Genomic DNA, 22,373 nt, shown 5'->3' on the forward strand with positions numbered 1-22,373 from the left:
TTTTTACAAGCCGAAGTCTGATATTTAACTTCAGATAGGTTGACTTGATTTCGTTAACCTCTTACCGCCTTAGATCAAATTGATTCAATATCAACGATGTGCGCGACGTTTGCGCTTTGCAAATTTCTGTTGTAACGGCACTCTTATTGAAGTTGAGATCCGTGTATGATTTATTCCACCAGTTATGGTTTTTTTTTTCGTTTTCTTCCTTTTACATGGTTTATCCGAGCGCTTATACATTATATAATTTGCTATGTCAATAAGAACTCTATCTCCTTCTTTTCACGTATACTTTTAGCCAGGGAATAATTTCTCATAAGAGGTGTCTGCTTAAAAGTGTTGGGTGGTCCACAAATACTATTTGTTCTACTTATATTTTCACGTATTCCCACACATTTTCTCTTCCTCATCTGAACTAATTTTTGTCTACTCCTAGAATGTGAAGTATTTTTCACAGTTTCTTTCGTCGTTTTGAACAATGTCGAGTTTCGCTGCTGTTGTTTTTAGAGCAGCTGAATTTAACTTGTTGAGCGATAGTCTTCTGAACTGCTGAGTTGATGTAAATCCAAGTCCGGAGTTTTTCTGCGCCGGAGATAAAAGTTATCATCTAGTGCTTGTGTGTGGCTCGGTTAGTACAACTGCAACTCAGGTGCTAATCTACATAAAGGATAAAAGGATAAAGTTTCTGGCGTTAATCAATCCGCTTGGGATGCGCCTCACGTTCACCTCAATTTAGAAACGTTTGAGGCTTACGAACGTGTAACTGGCCTATACAATGACTTGCGGTGGCTAGGTGATGTGTCAAGTCAGTGTTTTTATCCTCCCAGACAAGTCTGGTACCAATTTATCGATCTCCGAAGGGATGAAAGGCTCGGTGAGCACTAGGGCGGATTTGAACCTCCGATTGATCCTGCAGGAAGCGGAGCCTCTAACCGCTACACACACATAACATCAGGCAGTTATAGGGCAATTGCAATACAAAATGGGCAAGGTCGGAACAGACATTCACTACGGGCCGAGCAAGTGCAAAGCTCCAGAGGTATGAGCAAAGCCTGGATGTGGGAGCGTGTGCTCCACTCTGTCCTCGTAGCAGCTCCTCCTACTCTTCCTCTGGTTGGTATTACCGCTCGAGAATTGCGCTTGTTGTTCGTTCGGCTCATTTCCGCCTTCTTCCTGTTCCGGCCCTACAATGGATCGAATGAAGAACGAAATGCGGAATCGTGGGTTTTATAGAGGCAAAAGTGGGCGGGGCGTAAAACAATATAGGAACGCTGTAGAAGTTGGTCGGGCCCCCTCCTACGGATCCTTTGGATGGAATGTAAATAGTCGATTCAATTCCGCTACAATGGTTAATGGCTTATTAATCTAAGTGCAGCGGTGGCTTTATTGATCATATACAAGTTCTTTCCTAAAGCTAAATTGATCGTAAATTGATGATGAAAACCTTGAAAGATCGAGTTGTTATATGGTGCTAATCGAGGAACACATGAAATTGTTCAAATATGACCTGTTTGAGAATGTATTCGGAGGATGTTTGGAAAAAAAAAGCAAATTAAGGCATTTTTACTACTAGTTCAAAATGAAATAAGAGTAGGCAAATGTTTCACAAGAAGAAATGTTGGATGTTTCATTTGCTGCATTCTTCTTGTCCTTCTTTATGCAGTTCGTTTTCCCGGTGGCCCTTTGTGTTTTTTCATTTGCTCCTCATGTGCAGTGGCGGCTGCCTGAAGCATCAAACTATAAAAGAAAACTTAGGAAATTATTCAATTAAAGATTGTGAGGAAATAAATTAGTCTTCAAAGAAAAAAAAACAGCAAAGAAAATCTCCTGCACCTTTTCCGTAGCCGAGAGAGTGCTCTTCCATTGTTCTATCACCTGTTTGAATGCTTCGTGGTTGGCTGGGCGAGGCTGAAAAATCAACACGAGGTCATCAGATCAAAATTTAACAGTAGTATTGTGGGCTACGAAGAAAAGGGGTCAAAAATGCTGTCTTGGTGTGACGGCAGAATTTCTACAGTATAAGAATAGAACTCTCTTCGAATAACATATTTTTTACCGAAATTTTAAGGTTATTTTCAGCAGCTTAAGCCGAACTTAAAGGCATCACATTACGAGTTCGACGTGATGAGCAAACCATACCAAAAGCGTAGAGTTCGGGGCGTAGATTACGGTAACTAACCTGGTTCCGTCCATCTTTCCGTTATGGTCCCAAAAACTGGCGTTAAAGACGGCATTTTTTTTTACGACGATTTCAATTGCAACCCAGCACCCTTGTGCATGCGCCGCGATAGGTGCGACCAGTTGCGGACAAATGATCCCTGTTCACCAGCTCATCTATGTAAAACCGATAAAAAGGATGCTGAGGGGACCGCAATGTGTACAGGGGTACGTGTTCTCAGGTAACTCGTAGGAAACAAAGAGTTTCCCATGCCGTTTTTTTTACGACGAATAAGAAAAGATGAGCGGAACCAGGGTGTACTGTAAGTACAGTATAAGAATAAAACTTTTATTGAGTAAGATATTCCTTGGCGAAATGTTGAAGTTATTTTAAGCAGCTTAAGTAAAACTTATATGCAGCGCAGGGTTCCGCAATCTACTATGCGAACTATATCCTTTCGCTTTGCTCCGCACTACGTCGGAATCGTGATACGCTGCCCTTAACATCGAGGGAAAAGGATTTTTTTCAAAGCGGTCACAAAATACAAACTTACATTCAGCATTTGACGAAGCTTCGCCATGCTCTCGGCGCTTACTCCGGGAATGTCAGGCATGTTATCGTCTGAATAAATGGATATTAGTTCAAGAAGACATCTCCTTAGCTCCTTTAGAAAACTTTATACTTTTTTCTCACTTTCTGCCTAGATCTATCTTCCTGTCAATGTTTTCTTTTATTCCTTACTCTGAATCTATGATTTACTAGCAGATGCCAATTATTTGGCAAAGGATTAGCTAGAAAAGTACTTAGTGACTTAGTCTCCTGAATTTAAAAGCCCACCCGATGCGCTGAAGACAGTAACTGCGAGAGCGATGAGTATAAAAAGCTTCATCATTTTCGTACTTCCTGAAGAAAATGGAATAAGCAACTGTTTAGAGGTAATCGAATGTTTCCCTTCGTAAATATGTTTCAGTAGATCTTTCTTGTACGGTAAAGGATACGTTGTTTGCGCAGTATACCAAAGATGTTGTCTCATAACCGTTAGGCACTTAAAAAAAAACTAAATTCCTAGTTTCTCATGCAAATCTTAAGGAAAGATTGAGGATTTTCTTAAGGTGTCATTCCGAAGACGATCTTTTTACAGGTTTCGATTAGTTTCTAAAGAAGTTGTTGTTTGTTCTGTGAATTGCTTTGAAAAAAACAACTATAAGTTTAAAGGAGGTTGAGTAAACTTCAGAACTATGTAATGGTAAACAAGATATGTATGCAAACATGAGAGAATGACGTGAACTGCATAGGGGATCCGATGCACCCAGTATTTATGCGAAGCAACAGATCACCAATTCTCATCATCAGTACTAGTTTTGAACCCATTATTTGAACAATTCTCATAATTTTGAGGTCGATATTGAAAAAATAAAGATTTATAGCAGAAACGTGGAATGTTTGCTAGAGATCATGAACGAAATTACCGTGAAAATCGGTAGAAATAGTGGTTTTATGCGAAAGAGTTTGAGTCATTTCATCGATGCAAAGCGAAAAGTTCCTGATGTTTGGTTCCTGTCAATTCCCTCCCCGAACTGCTTTTTTTAGACAATGACAAATGATCATGCTATATAATAACGGGCTAATTCTATTCTGTTAATTGTGTTTGTTTGTTTGTTTGTTTGTTTGTTTGTTATCATAGGGACTGGGGCCATCCATGGGAACTCGCAACTCCAGAAAGCTTCCTCTCTACGCTGGACGTGGGAGTCACCCGGTGAGGGATGCCGTAACGAAATTGACCACATCATCGTCAGTAAAAGGTTCTGGCTCCCGGATGTCGTTATTGTGCCAATGTTCTCTATGGAATCGAACTATTCCGGTAAGATTCTTGCTCACTCGTAGAGAAGGGAAAGCGGCGAAGTTGAGAGAGCGAATTCCCAGAACTATCATTATCTGGGATCTGTTGGGGATCTGCACGCTTTATTATAGAAGAAATCGGAACACTTCAAAGACACGACAAAGACTGTTCCACATTGTGTTGTGCTGTTGAATCCTACAACAAATAGTCTTCTTGCAGATTTTGTAAGAAAATAATTTTTAAGCTAGTAATGTCAGTCGTTCCTGGAGTTGAAACATGTCACTTTAGTCAAATTTACAAAATTTTCGGATTCGTGGAATCATGGCTGTGAGAGATATCAAATTGTTCGCAATAGTATGTAGATTACAAATATGTAGTCACCATTTCACTTTTCGAAAAATATATTCACATCAAAAATTATGAATCCTTGGGGCGCAGTTATTTCGGACTCACCCTAGCTACCGTGTAGCCGCAGGTGATTTTTTAAAAAATTATTTAATTGGCAGGTTTAAAGAGTACTTATTAAATTCAATCGATAGTGCACACTTTCACGAAGCGATTGATTTCCATGTATAATGATAGAGATCAAATTGAGGCAAGTTATGAAGAAAAAACAAAATTAAACGAAAACAAATAGAAATAAAAACAAAAAAACCAATTCTTTGCCAGAAGAGAAAAAAAAGCGGATCCGTGTTTTTTCCTTTTCTGGCGAAAAATTACCGTAGCTACTGTACTTAAGTACACCTGAGCATGTACTATTTCTACCTTTGCAATATGGAAGTCTTTCTAATTTCTGTTCTGGAGCCGTTCTGAGTTTTTCGTTTGAAATTCGTAAAGTAGCCAAGTTGCCGGACATCATTTCAAGGTAGTCACGTCCGTTCGATATTGCCGTGTTGTGTTTAAAAGCATCACCCCACGAATCTTAGGTGGTATACGGCATAGTAGATTATGGAGAGGGGTGACTCCGTCCAATTCTTCCTAAAAAAAAACAGCCCGGCGCGTGCACAAGGCTGGCGCGCTCCAATCGAACTCGTCGCAGAAATTGGCGCGCCGGAACGCTCGAAGCCGTATCTTTCGGGCCGTTTTTTACGACAATTAGGAAGAAATGGACGGGATCACCCTTCTCTCCATAATCTACGATCCCGTATATGAATACTCCACCTGAAATCCGTACCATCTCAGATTCGAGGGGTGATGCCTTTAATGGGTGATTAATCCATGCGCAGCGGTCGCTTAATTTTTCATATACAGCAAGTTCTGTGCCAAAATTAAATTGATAATGGAAACTTGGAAAAATCTGTAGCTTTTATACGGAAGTAATGACAAAATTCATAAATTTGTTCAAATGCGATCTGGTTGAGGAGGAATTCGATAGAAGGCTAGTAAAAAAAAACAAAATTTAAGACATATTTATTATTATGGTCTAGAATTAAATGAGAGTAGACTAATGGAAAGAAAGAGGCTATTCCACATGAAAAAATGTCCAATGTTTCATTTGCTTCATTCTTCTTATCTTTCTTTATGCAGTTGGGTTCCCTTGTTGCTGTCTTTGTTTTATCATTTGTTCCCTATGTGCATCGGCGGCTGCCTGTAACATCTAACTGTAGAAAAAAAAACTCTAAAAAAATCCTTAGCCAAAAAATAGTAAAAGAACAAATGTGCCTTCAAAAAAGAAAACCACTTTACCCTTTCCGTAGCCGAAAGAGTGCCCTTCCATTTCTCCATTACCTGTTTGAATGCTTCCCTATTAGCTGGGCGAGGCTAAAATATCAACACAACATGAGTATATATATATATATATATATATATATATATATATATATATATATATATATATATATATAAACAAAATTTCCTCACTAGAAACAAAAACAAGAGATAAAAAGCTGTGTTTGTGTGGCAGCAAAAATTCTACTGCACAAGAAAAAAAGTGTCATTGAATAAGACACAAAATTTTGCATACCACGAATCTGAGGTGGTGTAGATTTCAGGTGGAGTATCCGTAGGCGGGGTCGTAGATTATGAAGACGGGGGTAGTTCCGCTCATCTCTCCCTGCATCACTGCAAACGGCCGCCTCCAGAATGTTGTTTTGTACGAAGCCATCTATTGCAACGCTCCACCCCTTGCGCCGCCTCCACCCTTCGATTCGTCGAAAATCAATTCGGACTGCCCGATATGCAGTATGGGACGCTACGCGTGCAAGGGTAGAACCACCCCGGTCTTCATAATCTACGAACCCGTATACGGATACTCCACCTGAAATCCGTACCACCCCGGATTCGTGGTATGTTGCCTTTAGGTAAATTTATATCTAACGTGTTACAATTTTGACGTGGTGCGGAATCCAAACCAAAACCGTTCAGGTGGTGGATTGCGGAACATAGCATGGTTCTACTTAAATAGTCCGGTGAACAGGCATCATTTATCTTTTATGAGTAGGTTACTGAGAAGGCTGCTAAGAGGACCGCAGCGTCCACAAAGGTACGTGTTCTGATGTATCTCGCAAGAACTAAAGTGCTTCCCACGCTGTTTTTTTTTACGACCATCAAGAAAACATGAGCAGAACCACGCTGGGTTTCGCAATCTAATCCCAAATCTCTATGCCTAATTCGCTTTGGGTTCTGCACTACGTCGAAATCATGATACGCTGCCCCTAACAATAGCGGGAAAGTTTTTTTTTTCCAAAAAGCGGTCATAAAATCCAATCTTACATTCAGCATTTCACGAAGTTTTGCCATGCTTTCGGCGCTTATTCCAGGAATGTCAGGCATGGTACCGTCTGAATAAATTGGTGTTAGTTCGAGGAGACATCTCCTTAACTCCTTGAAGAAACTTTATATTTTTTCTTAGTTCCTATCTCTTTTTCCCCTGTCACTTTTTCTTTTTTTTCTAACTCCAATCGTATGAATTACTAGCAGATCACAACTACTTGGCAACAGTAGAGTAGATTGGCCGGATAAGTAGGTACCGAAAAAATTAAAACTAAAATGAATTGGATTTAAATCAATCAAATTAATTCCCTGAAATTAAAACCCACTCCATGCGCTGTAGACAGTAACCGCGAGAACGATGAGCACGAGAAGCTTCATCATTTTCGAGTTCCCTGGAAGAAAAAAATGGAATTGAATGAAAAATGAAAAAATGGAGTGGAAAAAATAGAAAAATGAAAAACAGAAGAATTTTCTAATAATTCTCAAAAGAGTAAAAAACATTGTGATAGACGTTTTATGTTTTCTCATCCTTTACAAATTAAAATTAGAAAATCGGGGTTTTTCCTGGCTTCGTTTACCAGTTCAGGATTTTTATGAATTCATAGATTCCACTCATTAATGTTTTGCCTCATGTTTGACACCTAATGCGAATTCCTAATTTTTATACTTACATTTGTGTCAGTACATAGTTCTTGGCATGAAATAAGCAACTGTTTCGAATAAATAACTGTTTAGATTAGAACTCCTCATTTAAATATTGAAAAATTTTTGAGATTTTTCTTTTTGTGTCATTTGAAAGACCCTCTCTTTAAACGTTTTGATTAGTTATTAAGGAAATAGTTATTTGTTCTGGTGATGTCCTTTAAAAAAAGTCAATTCCTGTAAATTTAAAGGAGTCTGGATAAAGATAAACTTTAAAACTACGGAATGGTAACAAAATATGCGTTATGCGGTCCTGCACCGATGCAATCATGAGAATATGATGTGAACTATGTATAGGAGGATCCAATGTACCCAGTATTTATGCGAAGCAACAAATTACCAGTTCTCATCATCAATACTAGTTTCGAACTCATTATTTGAGCTGTTATCGTAGTTATAGCGTTGAGAGTGAGAAAAAAGAGAACATTTATGGCAGAAATGTGGAACATTTGCCAAGATCCTGAGCCAAATTATCGCGGAAGACGGTAACAGTTGTGGTTTTATACGATGCCGGTTGAGTCACAATCATTCGTTGCAAAGCGAAAAGTTCTTGATGTGTGATGTCTGTCATTTCCCTCTCCGAACTGTTTGTTCTCAGACAATTCGACATGTCGACTTTAGAACTAATTCCTTAAAAAGCGCTTATTCCTACGTCATAATTGAACATGTTGCCGATCAGTTTTTTTATACTGTACAATCGTTACCACTGTTCGATTCGTTCAGTCGTAAATTATTAACTCTTTAAAATGTTCTATAAGTCTTCTGCTATACTTTGAAGTGGCTGCAGGCTTTCTGTCAACGAAATCAAAAAAGTTAATAGGTTACTTCCGTGGAAAAACATCGGCTAGGGCAAACAAATGGTCCATCCAACCTGAAGTGGTTTCTAGCTCAAATAAGTGTTTCTGTTTATTTTGTTATTCAGATGACGCACACGAGTTATCCTTAGACCATTTCTGGACCATATTTTTGGCACATTAACTACTGTAAGAGTCTGTATAAAAAGAAGAAATATTCCTCATAGAGTTTAATTTCGTCCCGAAAAGTGCGCTAGCTCATTTTTTCTCTCCTGAATTGAATTAGAATTTTTCGGTTTTCGCCTGATTCACATTGATATTTCCCTACAATAAAAAGAATTAAATGGATTTTTGAGCCAGTCGTTTGAAACGATGATTCTATGCAGTAGATAAGCAGGATGAGTTGTTATTACAGTTCAAGAGTAACGGTGCTTATGTTCAGCACAGGAACACTCTGGAAAGAACTATCAAAGGAATCACCCATCAAAGGAGTGGTACGGGTTCCAGGCGGGTAATGCCTATACGAGGTCGTAGATTGTGGGTAGGAGGATGATTCCGTTAATCTCTGCCTGTATCGGCGTAAACGGGCAACCCCGGAACTGTTTCTTACGACGGCTTCGGTTACAGCGTGCCTCTTGCAGATTCGGTTGCAAGCATCCTCAACCCCCCACCCACCTGCGTATGAAAGGATTTTCGACAAATCCCAGGCGGGAGGGAGCAAAGGTGGCGTGCTGCAACGGAAGCCGTCGTATGAAATAGTTGTTCGTTTACACTGATACAGGTGGAGTTGGACGGAATCACCCTCTTTCCCACACTCTACGACCCCGTATAGGCATTACCTGCCTGAAACCTGTACCACCGCAGATTCGTGGGGTGATAGTTTTAATGCTCTTTTTGAATACAAACAAACCGTCACCTAATATCGCTTTCTTGGTCAGGTACAGAACTCATCCAAAATTAAAATCTAGCATTTCTACTGGGAAAGTTGAAAGATCCACAAAATATGGATGTAACAAGGGTAAGATCATTTTCATTTCCACAGATATTCTATTCCCTTGAAACAACAAAAATCTCCTTTTGTTGTTGTGACGCTGGAATATTCCCCTTCTTACTCACGATGTTGATTTTTGGTGTTCAGTATCCTCTGATCCATTTTCTGGTATTTATTGCAAAAAAGCTACCACATATTTTTATGGGTTGCTTCCACAATGTAATCAGAACTCTCCGTGTACGATGCATGAACTCACAAAGGTCAAATTAAACCTCAGTATGGTGATATTACAATATTCGTTTCATTTAACTGAACTGGACATGAAGTTGTTACCATCATTTATTCACGGGGAACGTTACGGCAATATTATCCTTTTCAAAGCTTGAGATCATGAAACCGAACGTGATTCATCCGATTGAACGCCCGATTCGCCCAACAAAGGAAGTCCTAAGTTTACTGTCGGGTATCATAGCTACAAGTAGAAGATAATATCAGGAACAATAGAATTATCAGGAATACTGATCCGTTCCTGTTTCTCTGGGAAGAAAAAGTTTAGGTTGAAACAGAAAGGGAAACAGAAAGAAAGCGAGAAAAAGAATGTTGGTTGCAGACAGCGAAAATGAAAATGTACACCTGCTCGTTTCGCCCTTGGATTTCTTATAAACTTTTGAAGCAGGAGAAAGTCATTCGAATAAATGCATCTATTTATTTCATTATATATGAGACTGTCAAAATCGCTAGATCCGAGGTTGCCGATTCAGCACTTTAGTCTTTACCAGAAAGTGGATGAGTCTAATCAAGTAGTTGAACAAAACTACTCCTATTCTAGCAACAATGATCAAGGATAAACAGTCAAATCACCAAAACTAACTCCATTGGAATAAGAGCACCGTTATCTGAAATCTGAGTTAGATGAGTTTTTTTTTTAATGCGATGTTTCTAATGCGATATCGGTCGATCACCGTCGAGAATTCCGCGTGACTCTCTCTTCACACCATCTAAGGGAAGCTGGCGCGACAAGGTCCCACACTTCTCCTATGCTTAGCGCGTTTTAAGCTCCGCCCACCTCCTCTATCATAGGAGCCGTTCCATACTCTGATAACCCATTTCACACCATTTCCATCAAGTGGTGACGAAACGGAGCAGGCTCAACGAGCGGGTGCGATCGATCATGCAAGAGCAGCAGCGTAACACTCGAGCAATACCGTAAGCCAAAACGGAGGAGGAGTAGCTGGCACGAACCGTAGGTAGCCGGGGTCCCTGAGGCTGTCTGGAGGAGTAGAACACACGCTTCCGCCTCAAGACTTTTCTTACATGTTGGCGGATTTGAACTTGCTAGGTCCGTAGGGAGTTGCTAGTTAAGCCCAGCACATTTTGTATCGTAGCGTATGTATTTGATATGGGATGAAGACTGAGCAGGTATTCAACGTGTACTGTATGTGGTCGGGTATTTATGAATGAAACAGCAAAGAAGTTGCGAAGTAATCCACATATATAATAAATATTGTGATGCAAAGGGGGCGAACGAGTCCGGCCAAGAGCGAACGCAGGGCTGCAGGCTGAGGATCTTCGCAAGTGCCAGGGCCTAGTGTACGAGTCGGCGTGAGGCTAGAGGAGGAGTAAAACACAGGGAAGTATGGCGGTAGCCTTAAAGTCCCCAAATGGGTGTCCGCGCGAGTTAGGGCGTGAACCATCCGTGCCGATGCAAGTTTGAGTGGCTACCACTTGCTCGTGCGGATTAACTCTACCCGCAAGTGTCCGCACATATCACCTTAGGTTGCTGGGATTCCAACACCAGTTCCTCACGGGACCTACACATCAGCAGGCCTCTGAAACTGAACCTGGGTGACTAACACTCGCGGTAAGGACGGTCACGCTCACAACGGCATAATGTCCAACAATTTTCACGTCCTTGTTCTCGAAACTTCGGCATTAGGTCTCAAATTTCTGTCTTCTTTCTTTGCCAATCAGATTTCTCTGTAGATTTATTTGTGGTCTGACATCCCGGAAATCTCATCCTCACTCATCCGAAAATATCTATCTGACAATATGCATATTCCATATTCGCTCCCTGGCAAATTTTAACATCGTTTTTACTCTACGAGAATTGCCGGTCGGAACAAAAAACTGACCAGTCTCAAAGGCTACAGGAGCTGTGACGTGGGCCGGATTTGCTATTTGAAAGAATTACTCTTGGTCGTTTATCTTTCAAATTTAAATATGCACATGAAAATAAAAGTGCCAAGAAACTGTTACTTTTCATCCTGATTTTTTTTTTAAATTTTGTTAAATCTTGCTTTTTAAGATCATTAAAATGGATTGTCAAGGGGTCAAAAAGGAACACTTTCGGTAACTTTCTCTCATCTATCGAAAGTGAGATTTGTGTTTCTCATGAAAGTAACAGAATGGGCCGAGAAAGACTTTAAAAAAACAGTATACGAGATGCGAAAAAACCTAGCAAGTGAGGTTGTGGATATTTGACGCCAACGAGAAGAAGAAACGGGAACAGAGAATACGCCATTAATTTATTCGCATTAGTTCCTTCTTCGAAAAAATTCTTCGATTGGATTGAAGTTTTTTTCAAGAAAAAGAAACAGTTTTTTTAGACCGATGAGATTTGTTTGTACGCATGACTTGAAGTCAAAGTTCGAAATTTTTGAAGCACGAGGATGAGACGTTTTTTTCAAGCATTTCTCCTTCTCTATGTGATTCAGTAGCCTTATCCATCTATGATATTTATCTCGACTGGATTGGAAAAAGCCATTTTGACGTTGCGAAAAAAAGGACTAACGCATTTTTTTATTTTATTTTTTATGTGGATTTTTAATTTTGGGAAAAAGGGCACATTACTTTCTTCATTATTTTTAGGTATGGTGGGAATCTTCAGGAGTTTTCAAGATAACCGTAGCTGTCGTTAAGGAAGAAGAGAACTTTGCTCCATTTCTTTATTTCTTACTGTCTTTGAACAGATGTCAACGACCCACAATGATCGCTTAAAGGCATCACCCTACGTATCTTAGGTGGTACGGATATCAGGTGGAGTATTCGTATACGGGATCGTAGATTATGGAGAGAAGGGTAATTCCGTCCATTTCTTCCTAATTGCCGTGGAAGATACAGCTTCGAGCGTTCCGGTGCGCTATTTTCTACAACGAGTTCGATTGGAGCGCGCCAGGTGTGCGCACGCGTCGCATATTCTAAGCCGTTTTTTTTGCGGCAATTAGGAAGAAATGGACGGAATCACCCACCTCTCAATAATCTACTATCTCGTATATGAATAATTCACCTGAAATCCGTACCATCTCAGATTCGTGGGGTGATGCCTTTAAACCTAAATTGATCATCAGATATTGAAAAGTGTCGAATTTTCATATAGCGCTAACGGCAAAAATCACTATTTATTTTAATGGACCTGCCTTAGTGGTATTGGTGTTAATGGATGGCGTCGAAAAAAGTCAATGAAGACATATTTTATATTATTTTACTTTTTTACTCTCTACTACTCTAGCTTTATTTATTTTAACTACTTTACCTTTATTACTTTATTTTACTTCAAAATGAATAGCGAGGAGACAAATGCTTTACACGAAGCAATGTAGAACTTTACAGCAATCTTCAAGTCCTCTCTTTTTGAAACCTCAGTATTGGGAAGTGTATGTTATGCCAACGAGGTTTAGGTGAAACTTAATTAGAAAACTAAAAGCTTTATTATTAACCTGACATTTCGACAACATCGTCTTCATCAAACCCTGAACATGGTTCGGGGTCTGTGATATATCGTTCTAAGTGCACTACGCCAAGGATCTGCAGGATCTCCGCATCTCCGAAAGCAATCTGACTTCAGTCTCACCGACTTCCGGGGTGTTGAACCACTGCGTTCTTACCACCTAGCGAATGAGATCTATGCACCGTGCAGTATCCTTAGGTACTGATGCCTGGATAGTGTTAAGGAACTGCATGTGGGACAACCTTGTAGCTCACGGACTGTTATGAACGACATGAAGTCATTGTTAATTGATAAGCACTCATTTTTGTTATTCATGGCTGGATTCCTGACGGTAATCCAGAACGCCAATAATAAAATACTACCGAAACTTCAAAGTTTGTTGCCATAACAAGAAAACACAAATAAAGTCGAATGTTTTATTTATTTCTCTCTTCTTTTTCTTCTTTATGCAGTTGGTTTACCCCTTTGTCGTCTCATTTGCTTCATTTTCTCTCTATGTGCATCGGCCGCTGCCTAAAACATCAAACTACCAATAAAAACGTAGGAAAATCCTGGTTTAAGGGCGGTAAGAAAATAGATGGTTTTTCAGAAAAACAAATCCACTATACCCCTTCCGCAGCCGAAAGTGTGCTCCTCCATTCTTTCATCACCTTTTTGAATGCTTCCCTGTTGGCTGGGCGGGGCTAAATTATCGAGCTGAGTTCTTCAGATGAAAATTTTCTCGGAAAAGAGATAAGAAGCGCATTCTCGCTGTAACAATAGGAATACAACAGTACAAAAATGGAACTCTCATTGAAAAACAATTTTTTCTTTCAAAATTGCAAGATTTTTTCAGTAACTGAGGTGAAATTTAACGAAAAGGTTCCTTAAGAATATACTAATAAGTAAGAAATATGTAACAAATATGTAATAATATGGACTAAACAAATAATGATAATTTAAAATATAAAAGTCTCTGACGTATCAATCCACTTGGGATACACAAACGCGTTTTACTGTAGTTCGGAATCGTTTGAGGTTTACGAACGGCGTAGCTGTGGCTGGTGTTTTAATCCTCCCAGACAAGTCTGGTACCAATCTGTCGACCCCGGAATGATGAACGGTTTAGATGGCAGATTTCGAACCATCGATCGTGCGGCCACACCGAGCCTCTTTCCGAATGCGCTACACCCGCCCCAACTTACAATATAATGAATAATAAATTTATGAGATTCAATTCTTGAAAAAAAGGCGGTGATAAAAATCAAACTTACGTCTAGCATTTTACGAAGTTTCGCCATACTTTCAGCGCTTATTCCAGGAATGTCACGTATTTGACCATCTAAATACATTGATATTGTCTCAAGCTATTCGTTCAAGAAACTGTACATTTCTTTTTCTTTTTTTCTTAGTCTCTTTTTTTTCCTGCCAGTCTATTTTCGACTCTGACTGTATGAAATATTCGCAGAATTCAATAAAGGCGGAATAAATTAAGTTGGCAACGATCCAACGGTAAACGTTTTTTTAAAAGTAAAAACCCACCCCATGCGCTGTAGACAGTAACCGCAAGAGCGATAAGCACAAGAAGCTTGATCATTTTCGTATTTTCTGAAAAAAAAAACGGAATTTTACTGGATAAAGAACTAAAACACGGAAAAACGTATGTACGAGGTGGCTGACTGACAGACTAACAAGACTGACACTAATAGATTTATAATAGTACCGTACAGTAGTACAGTAATAATAGAGTAGTAAACTTTTGTTGCGGTGAAGCTTTCAAGTTTTCTAATAATTTTCAGATAAAAATGGAACTATCGGAATTTTTCCTGACTTTTTTGGCCAGTTAAGAATCCTTTAAAGACATCACCCCACGAATCAAAGGTGGTACCTATTTCAGGTGGAGTATTTTTATACGGGATGGGAGACTATGGAGAGGGGGGTAATTCTGTCCATTTCTTCCTAATTGCCGTAAAAAACGGCTCGAAAGATGCGGTGCGTGCACATCTGCGGCTGGCGCGCTCCAATCGAACTCGTTGTAGAAAATAGCGCGCCGGATCGCTCGAAACCGTATCTTACGGGCCGTTTTTTACGGCAATTAGGAAGGAATGGACGGAATCACCCTCCTCTTCTTCATCTACGATCCCGCTTACGAATACTCCACCTGAAATCCGTACCACCTCAGATTCGTGGAGTGATGCCTTTAAATCCATAGAATTCACCCATTAATACTCACATTAATACTTAATATTAATGTCATGGTTGTCACCTGTAGCGAACTAGTAATTTTTATTCATACATTTCTGTTACTTACAATTTTCGTGGGATGAATAACTGTTTTATGGCCATGAAAGCTTAAAAGAGGGCTTGCGTTCATAAATCGCTGGGAAAAATTCAGTTGCTTTCTGTTGCACGGTAAGGAATATATATTTTTGTGCAATGTGTTTTTGTGTACTTACCGTAATGTTGGGTATTTAAAAAATAACTTACATTTTTAGATTTTAACGTGAATGCTGATAAAAATTTGAGGAAATTTCTTTTCAAAGGAAAGAAGATGTAAATTTTCTTACTGTGTCATTTTAAGGAGGAAATCAAACGCTTTCGTTCATAAATCGTAGAAAAAAAAATTCTCTTGCTGACCTAAAAAAAAGTATTCTCGGATCGGTTCCAAACGAAGCAACAAATCACCATTTTTTATAATTGATAGAATTTTCCAACATGATTATTTGAAAAGTTATTGTAGTCATGGCGTTAGTACGTTGGGAAAAATAAAGAACTATAGAAGAAAAAAATCTGCTACTTGGATTCAGAACTAAATTACCGCAGAAATCGGCAGAACTCGTGCGTTTTATACCGAACCGGTTGAGTCATTCGTTACAAAGAAAAAAGTCACTGATGTATGGTGTCATATCCCTCGCCAAACTCTTTTCCTTTTTGTTCGGACAATGTCGAATCGATTATGCTATTAATTCCTTAAAAAATCCTCTTATTCCCGCGTTATAATTGAATGTGTTGACGATCAGTTTTGTTATACTGTAGAATCCTTAACAGAATCCTTAACACTGTTTGATTTCGTTCAATCGTCAATTATTAACGATCACTCTTTTAGATGTTCTACATACCTTCTATTCTGCTAATGACGTGGTTGGAGGCATTTTGTCAACGAAATCGAAAAAGTTGATGGATTCCTTCCGTGGAAAAATATCTTTTATGGTAAACAACTGTTCCAATTAACTTGAAGTAATTTAAAATTCAAATAAATGTTTTTTTTTCAACTTGTCATCCATTGAAATTGCTGTGTTATCCTTAGACACTGATGTACTCCTTCTGTGGAAAGAACCAACTGGACTGTGGAGCCAATCGAGTATGACGATGACCCTATCCAACTATCCTTAGACGGTTCTAAGACCATTTTCTCTAACACTTCAGTTATTGAATGACTTTAAATGGGCACAGAAAACACTCTTCATGGAGGCTTTTTTCTGAATTACGAATTTGAAATATTCGATTAGCTGAATCACACTGATGTACTCCTTCTGAGGAAAGAACTAACTGGACTGTGGAGCCAATCGAGTATGTGTTTTCTTCTTTTTCTTGGTGCATCATTGGTGTAGGTGAATAAATAAAGTATAAAGGATAAAGAATAAAGTTTCTGGTGTTAATCAATCCGCTTGGGATGCGCCCCCACGTTCACTTCAATCTTCAGACTCGTTTGAGGTTCACGAACGAGTAACTGGCCCATACAATGAATTTTGGAGTTTCGGGGGTGTCAAGTCAGTGTTTTTATCCTCCCAGACTAGTGTGGTACCAATTTATCTACCACGGAGGGATGAAAGGCTTGGTGAGCACTAGGGCGGATTCGAGCCTCCGATTGATCGTGCAGGAAGCGGAGCCTCTAACCGCTACACTAAATCCGCTCGCTGGTGAATAAATAAATAATTAAATAAGCAACATGAGCAGTAATTACAGTCGAACGGTACCGTAATGCACCGGCTTAACTCAGCACAGGAATAATTAAGAAGATCCGTAAACAAAGTGAGTCTGCTTGTCTGTAAGCAAAACGTCACTTGATGTCTATTTTCTGATCAGATCCGGAACTCACCCTCAAACCAAAATGCACCATTTCTACCGGGGAGATTAAAGAGATTCATAAAATTTAGATGAAACAAAGTTGAGATCAGTTGTATTTCCGCAGATTTTCTATTTTCTTGGAACAGGTAACACAGGTAATTCTCTGTAGGAAAACCTTAATTGATTCTTTGAATTATATGAGCAAATATAATCGATTATATAAATAATTCTGTAAATTGTAAGTTGTAGTAGTGTGAAGCGCCAATTCTTTGTTATGGTTTTTTTTTGTGAAAAAAAACTACTATGCCCTAAAGAATTCCACAAAAATCTCCCGTAAAATCCATAGCTTCGTCCATTTTCATGACAAGACCCACATGTTACAGCTCCTCGGAGATATTTTTAAGCATTGATCGACATCCAAAGCACTTATAGTGTTATATGACCGACGACGACGGAGGCGAGGGCATAGTGGGTGGCGGCAGGCGACGGAGGTGCTGCCGGATCGATAGCGGCCATCGCGCGGAGCCCCCGAGGGCCAAGATGTCTGCTGTGACTCGTGAATCCTTAGAATATTCCCGAGCTCCCGCAGTCGGCGGATCTTCTTATGGCTATTCTCTATCCGTATTTCTTCTGTATATGAGCATGAACGATTTTTTTCAAGATATTTTCCTCGGCATCGATTTCCTCTCCCGTTTTCTTCCAGAACAACTCTGTCAGATTCCCCAGTTTTAGATGAACAACTGTTCAAGCAATTATTCGACACGATTACGAAGTCGAACAAAACAACCTGTGTATACTTCGGATAAAAGAGCGAAATTCACACAAAGAGAGAATAAAAAGTAAGTTAATGAGTTTTTTTTCTGCGTATTCTATTTGCAGTTTTTTTCTTTGTAAACATAAACAGTGAGTTCTGGCTTTATTTGTCATTCTGGTCTTCATTCGGTCTTTTTCATCGTTATGAACATTTACTCCGTCATATTTTTCATTCTTTTTTCCTGGAAAGTTTATTTGATTGACTTGACTAAATGATGGATTATTGGTTGTATTAATTTTTGGGTTTTTTAAATCTGGATTCAACATCTTTTCCTCCTTTTGTCCCTTGAAACCTAGTTCATCCAGACTTCTTTTTTTAAAAAGGTAGCCCTTGTTGGAATAAGAGTGTTTGCTGAAATGTTGCAAAAATATATGCAAAAAAAAAATAAAAAGGCAAAAATTTTGCGAGTAGGTCATTGATCATCGGAACACAGATTTTTCCCTTTTCTCAAAACCTTTTTTTTCTTCTCTGCTTCTTTCCTTTTTTTCTTTTTCTTCAAACCTGCAGAACATGCGCACACGAGCGCCCAAAAACGACAGGAAAAAGTGAAAAATAAAATGTTAAATAAATTTTTGGATAAGTCAATATTTTGCCGTTTCAGTTAAGGTTTATTTGTGAAATTTGAGCGAGACCTTCAGTATGCCATTCGTGTTCTCTTCCCATGTGCTTCCACGAATCTCTGGGATTTTATCTATTGGTACTCTGACCATCCTGTGATCTACCGTCGAGCCCTCTCGGCCCCACCGCAAAGACACTGTTTGTCTTCATCGATGGGTTGCCTGTTTAGAATACGAATATATGTGAATACGAATACTCTACGAATATCCAGAATACGGGGAATTTCCTTATTATTTCCCATCATAAAGGAAGTTATATAACGGGAAAACATGTAAAAAAAATGGATACATCTGTTATTTCCAGTACAGTAACCACGATGAAGTCAAAAATGTCTAAAATCTCTTGAAATTGAGCAACCTCACACGTAAAGATACGAATTCTGGTCAATGTATAAATTTTGCTGAGCAAAATTACTTCATTGATGAGTTCTTCATTTTACTAAACTGGATTTCTTGTAGGTTACGATAGATATAAATCATACGAATTGAAATTCTTAGAGCACGACCTGATATTCTTTCATTTGTGATCAACGCAATGATAGAAAAAAACAAGTAATAACAATAATAACAATAACAAACAAAGAAACAACAACAAACAAAACAATTTTGATATCCTGAACTTCGCGAATAGGATCAGTCAGCAGTTACCGCATAAGGATCATCTTTTCATCATAATGACTAGTTATCCAATTATTTATATCATTTCGTGGTAGTAGAGTAGTACTTTTTTAGTTTTCATGAAATCTGTTGTTCCTCCTGTTCGAGATTTCTTCAGTTATTTGCAAATTTTGATTAAAATATGTTTTTTTTTTCTTCTCCTAAATTGGTCACGAATCTCTTGTCTCATTTGATTATTTTGTTTTTGTGTTTTTTATGAAGAGACTTCTAAATAATAAGGGATTCTCTGAAGCAGCTGAGTAGATCTATCGTTTCGTGATATTATTTAATTTTTTGGCTCAAAATGAGCCTCAGTGAGCTGCTTTCTTAGTTTTTTTAGTAAAGATTTGGAGGTGGCAATGATAAAGAATAAAACTTCTATGTTTTCTTGTTATGTCAACAAGATTTAGGTGAAACTTTAATGTTCGCCTGACGTTTCGACAAACTGATTCCCCTTGGTGACAATCTATAAGAACGCGGTGGTTCATCAGCCCCGCTAGTCGGCGACGCCTTTGATAAGGACGAGTTTGTCGAAAACGTCATGGCAAGAATAAAGTCTCACGGAAACCTCGTTGGCACGACAAAAACGCAAATAAATACGCTTCCGAATACGCCGAACGTTCAAGAAGAAAGGGTTTGAAGAATAAGACAGTTCTCTCAGCTCTTGGCTCCTTTTTCAAAATTCTGTGAAAACGTTGCATTTACTGCTGATTTGCTATTTGTATGTTCCATTTTGTTCTGTATAAGTTTTCCAGAAATCTTGGTAATAAAAGCAAAAGAGAACACTTCATATCAAGAGATCAACTAACATTCCTCCAATAAATTGGCTATTTTACATATTATTCTATATATATATATATATATATATATATATATATATATATATTATTATTGTTATGTTTTTTATCTATTATTATTTTAACATTGTCTTGGCACCATCAGGGTGTCCCTTTACTGATCTCGAGGCGACGATGTTGTTATAATCGCGGAAAGCAGTACGAAACTTCAGCATGTTGTCAACCTTGTAAAAACCGAAGTCAAGCTGCGTGTCTACCTATCCGCAATTCGCCCCATGGTGTACGGATCGGAAACTTGGGCAACACCAGCAACGGTTATGGAGAGGCTTGATTGCACGGAACAAAAGCTACTTAAACGGCTAGTTGGCTCTTTTTGACCTAGGGTATGCCACAATGAAGATCTCTACGCAGAAATTGATGTGGTATACTGGCGGATGACACGCGGAAGATACCAACATCTTGCATCGCCATCGAAAGTGGCTAAAGTAAATCGTCTTCGCTTTTTTGGTCATGTATTAAAGAGACCAACAGATCGCCTTGTTCAACTTCTTGTTCAAGTTCTGAGGAGTTTGCCGGGTTCGAGCTGGAAGAAGTCACCTGGCCGAAAACGGAAATCCTGGACTGAGGTGGTGAAAGAGGACCTGAGGACACACGGCATTGATAGACAGTTCAGGCGAGACGTAAGGTTTCGCAGAATATAGAATAGCGACAAATGTGTTGATTCTGTGCAAACTCTTGCAGAAGATCGAAAAGGTTGGGCAGAGCTGTGTTCAAGGACGGCACACCTCGGCGAAGATGCGGGTAATCGCGTCAGGCGATGACATCAGCCCGCCGATCCCACGCGGGTTGATTAACTCCAGAAAATTTTCTTACTTTATGTCAATCCTTTTACTTTATGTCTACATTTCTACTTTTAGCAATTTTGTAATGCTCTCAATTTTATTCCAAATCTTATAAGTGCATATACAGATGGATACGTTTTGTAACCGTGCTCGGCTACATCTTTTTCGTTTCTCTACCGGCTGTATCACTCAGCATCTACTATGTTTACATATGGGATCCAGGATACATAAATAAAGTGGGTTGTTCTTCTCTTAGCTTTCTTATTTCGTCGTAAACGTTGTTTCTGCTTCTTATAACATAAAAATACGAAATTTCAGTTCCCGTCCGAGATTATCAACACGTCCTCTCCCGTACATGTGTCTCCTATCGTTTCGACTCGATTGGAAAGAGACACATCACATTCTGCATCGAATGAGAATGATTCCCATCTTAAGTCCACAACCACAGAACCATGCGTCTCTTGCACGCATGACTATGTGGATCTTGCAACAATTTTAGCCGAAGGTGATCGTAATTTGAAGTCGTTTGCATATTTGAACATTGAGCACTTTGAACTTTGTGGATTGGATTGCACTTTGCTCCGCCCATTCTCTTCAAGACGTGCCGAATATATTTTGATAGAGTCGATAGTCCTACGGTCTAATATACAGCTTTGAGAGCCCTTGGTCTGCACATTTTAAATGTTTTTTTGGAATCACCATCAAGTACTCGGAGTCGTAGCCCGTGTCTTTCTGATCTGGAACTGATTCAAATATGCCTTCCTTTTCTCTGACCCTTCTCTTTCCGTGACCTCGATCCAAGAAATTCTAGGAGAAAATTCCTTTTTTACTTACGTTGACGACTCCAAGAGGAAAAAACTTGTAAGTACCATCGGATGGGGTGGAGTCTCAAATAAGTTTAATTCATCTCAGCTCATAAGATAAGATAAACAGGGAATTGTTGAAAAAAGTTCAGCTTTTCCTTTGATCAGGTATTCACTTGAATCGAATGTTTTCAGGCTTAAATTCAATGGAAACATCGGTCGAATCGTCTCCGACCATCACCATCGAGCCGGATTTGCGCGTAAAAGCATAACGACCTTATTTTTTGCCCAATTCACTCACTAATGCAATATCCACATTATATACATTGTACATATATGTAGACAACCGCTTACAAATGATTCTCAATTTATTACTTCTGGAAAAATTGTGTATTCGCTTCGGTGCTGTATACGAGGTAGCTCGTTCTGTATCCATACAAGTGAACATAAACACACACATCGATCTTCATTCATAAAAAAAAGAGATATTAAGTATTTGTCTCTATAAAAAGTGCATAAAGACAATAAAAACGTGATATTTTGTGAAGCATATATATTATAATAATTGTTGTGAATAAAAAAATCCAATTCGACCCGTTTGTTTTCAAAAAAGTAAGAAAAAAAAAGAAAAAATGGCTAAACAAAGCAGCTGAACACTGAGAACGACAGGCACATTTACATGAGGCGGATTAACGCGTAAAGAAGAACCACATGCAGTCGAAACGTGGAGAAAACGAGGTGTTTCCGAGGTTAGAGACGTGCAAACGTTTACGACACTCGGTTTCTCTGCGCTCTAGCCGAGGCGAGGAACGCTCTTGGACTTGGTAAAAAAATACGTCTGCATCAACGGTAAAAAAAATACGTCTGCATCA

General features: G+C 39.0%; 4 protein-coding genes across 5 annotated transcripts; 1 reads left to right on the forward strand and 3 right to left on the reverse strand.

The window, feature by feature from the left end:
• Positions 1-1,655: 1,655 nt before the first annotated feature.
• RB195_012998 (uncharacterized protein) lies at positions 1,656-3,050 on the reverse strand (the record flags this gene model as incomplete). The annotated part of the gene is made up of 4 exons (XM_013444802.2): positions 1,656-1,724; positions 1,834-1,908; positions 2,712-2,779; positions 2,996-3,050. The coding sequence occupies 4 exons, from the start codon at positions 3,048-3,050 to the stop codon at positions 1,656-1,658; spliced, it is 267 nt and encodes an 88-aa protein (XP_013300256.2).
• A 2,467-nt stretch (positions 3,051-5,517) lies between these two features.
• On the reverse strand, positions 5,518-7,091 carry RB195_012999 (uncharacterized protein; the record flags this gene model as incomplete). Its single annotated transcript, XM_064202620.1, has 4 exons — positions 5,518-5,586; positions 5,685-5,759; positions 6,711-6,778; positions 7,037-7,091. The coding sequence occupies 4 exons, from the start codon at positions 7,089-7,091 to the stop codon at positions 5,518-5,520; spliced, it is 267 nt and encodes an 88-aa protein (XP_064058501.1).
• A 6,277-nt stretch (positions 7,092-13,368) lies between these two features.
• On the reverse strand, positions 13,369-14,500 carry RB195_013000 (uncharacterized protein; the record flags this gene model as incomplete). Its single annotated transcript, XM_064202621.1, has 4 exons — positions 13,369-13,437; positions 13,533-13,607; positions 14,178-14,245; positions 14,446-14,500. The coding sequence occupies 4 exons, from the start codon at positions 14,498-14,500 to the stop codon at positions 13,369-13,371; spliced, it is 267 nt and encodes an 88-aa protein (XP_064058502.1).
• Positions 14,501-17,409: 2,909 nt separating this feature from the next.
• On the forward strand, positions 17,410-21,773 carry RB195_013001 (uncharacterized protein; the record flags this gene model as incomplete). Of its 2 annotated transcripts, XM_064202623.1 has the most annotated exons (5): positions 17,410-17,439; positions 17,704-17,810; positions 20,826-20,934; positions 21,017-21,203; positions 21,697-21,773. In XM_064202623.1, the coding sequence occupies 5 exons, from the start codon at positions 17,410-17,412 to the stop codon at positions 21,771-21,773; spliced, it is 510 nt and encodes a 169-aa protein (XP_064058503.1). The 2 variants fall into 2 exon arrangements, with proteins under 2 accessions (XP_064058503.1, XP_064058504.1); XM_064202622.1 differs by lacking the exon at positions 17,410-17,439.
• Positions 21,774-22,373: the final 600 nt, after the last annotated feature.

This window comes from Necator americanus, chromosome V, assembly GCF_031761385.1.
Source record: "Necator americanus strain Aroian chromosome V, whole genome shotgun sequence".
NCBI classification, from domain to species: domain Eukaryota; kingdom Metazoa; phylum Nematoda; class Chromadorea; order Rhabditida; family Ancylostomatidae; genus Necator; species Necator americanus.